This window comes from Meleagris gallopavo, unplaced genomic scaffold (genome assembly GCF_000146605.3).
Source record: "Meleagris gallopavo isolate NT-WF06-2002-E0010 breed Aviagen turkey brand Nicholas breeding stock unplaced genomic scaffold, Turkey_5.1 ChrUn_random_7180001827958, whole genome shotgun sequence".
Taxonomy (NCBI): Eukaryota; Metazoa; Chordata; class Aves; order Galliformes; family Phasianidae; genus Meleagris; species Meleagris gallopavo.
In genome coordinates, this window is record NW_011101316.1 from 1 (window position 1) to 889 (window position 889).

At 49.8% G+C, this 889-nt stretch overlaps 1 protein-coding gene across 1 annotated transcript; it reads right to left on the minus strand.

The window, feature by feature from the left end:
• Window positions 1-6: 6 nt before the first annotated feature.
• Window positions 7-872, minus strand: LOC104915590 (histone-lysine N-methyltransferase 2B-like). Its single transcript, XM_010726504.3, has one exon. The coding sequence runs from the start codon at window positions 535-537 to the stop codon at window positions 277-279; it is 261 nt and encodes an 86-aa protein (XP_010724806.1). The 5' UTR covers window positions 538-872; the 3' UTR covers window positions 7-276.
• Between the last annotated feature and the right edge of the window lie 17 nt (window positions 873-889).

Here is an 889-nt window from a genome sequence, read left to right on the forward strand (position 1 = left end):
GGGTTGGGGTGGGAAAGAGAATAGCAAAAACATAATCACATTGAGGATCTTCTCCAGTCGCCCGTGTCTTTCGTAAGGGTAAGTGTGCGCATGCAAGACATGAAGATGTGGACTCTGACAGAGAAACACAGCCGCCAGTTGGGTCCCTGAGCCCAGCCGATCTTCATTCCTGCCTCTGTCCTCTCCCCTCCCCTCGTGAATGGCAGGGTAGGGGTTCACTGTTAGCTTTGGTTCGCCCCACGCCCTTTAGGGCTCACTTGCAGCTCGTGGAAGTTCTTAGTTTAAAAACTTCCTGCACTTCTTGGCGCCGCAGTTACAGGGCAGTTTGTTGCTGGCGTCTTCAATGGGGAACTTGTAGTCGTACGTGAGTTCTTCCCCCCTGTAGATTTTGCGCATGGCGAAGATGACAATGTGCTTCTGGCCATCGATGTTGATGACCCGAGAGTAGCAGTTGGGCTCACAGGAGTGATTGATGAAGCGGGCTGCATTCCCATGCATGGTGGCATCCACCACTTCGGAGTCGTCAATGCGGAACATGTAGCAACCGATCCCCTACACACAGAGAACAGAAAGACAATTATGCCAGGGAAGTCAAGAGGTAGCTGCTCTGATGGACACTTTTGCTTAATTACTGCAATGTGCTGCGTGCTAAGAGTCAAGTCATTAAGAAGATCTACAACCCTGCTTGAATTATTTCAACCCCTTTGCTCTTTGGAGCTGCAAGGTGAGACCACACCGATATGTTTCCCTGCCCATGGGAGGAAATGACCCTAGAGCTCCAGCTGGTAAATATGCAGAGAATTCTGTAATCCCAAATCATGATGTTTCAAATGCAGTTTTTACATGCTCTATGCCTGTCCTACCTTCAGGGCCACTTCTTAGTTCTCCC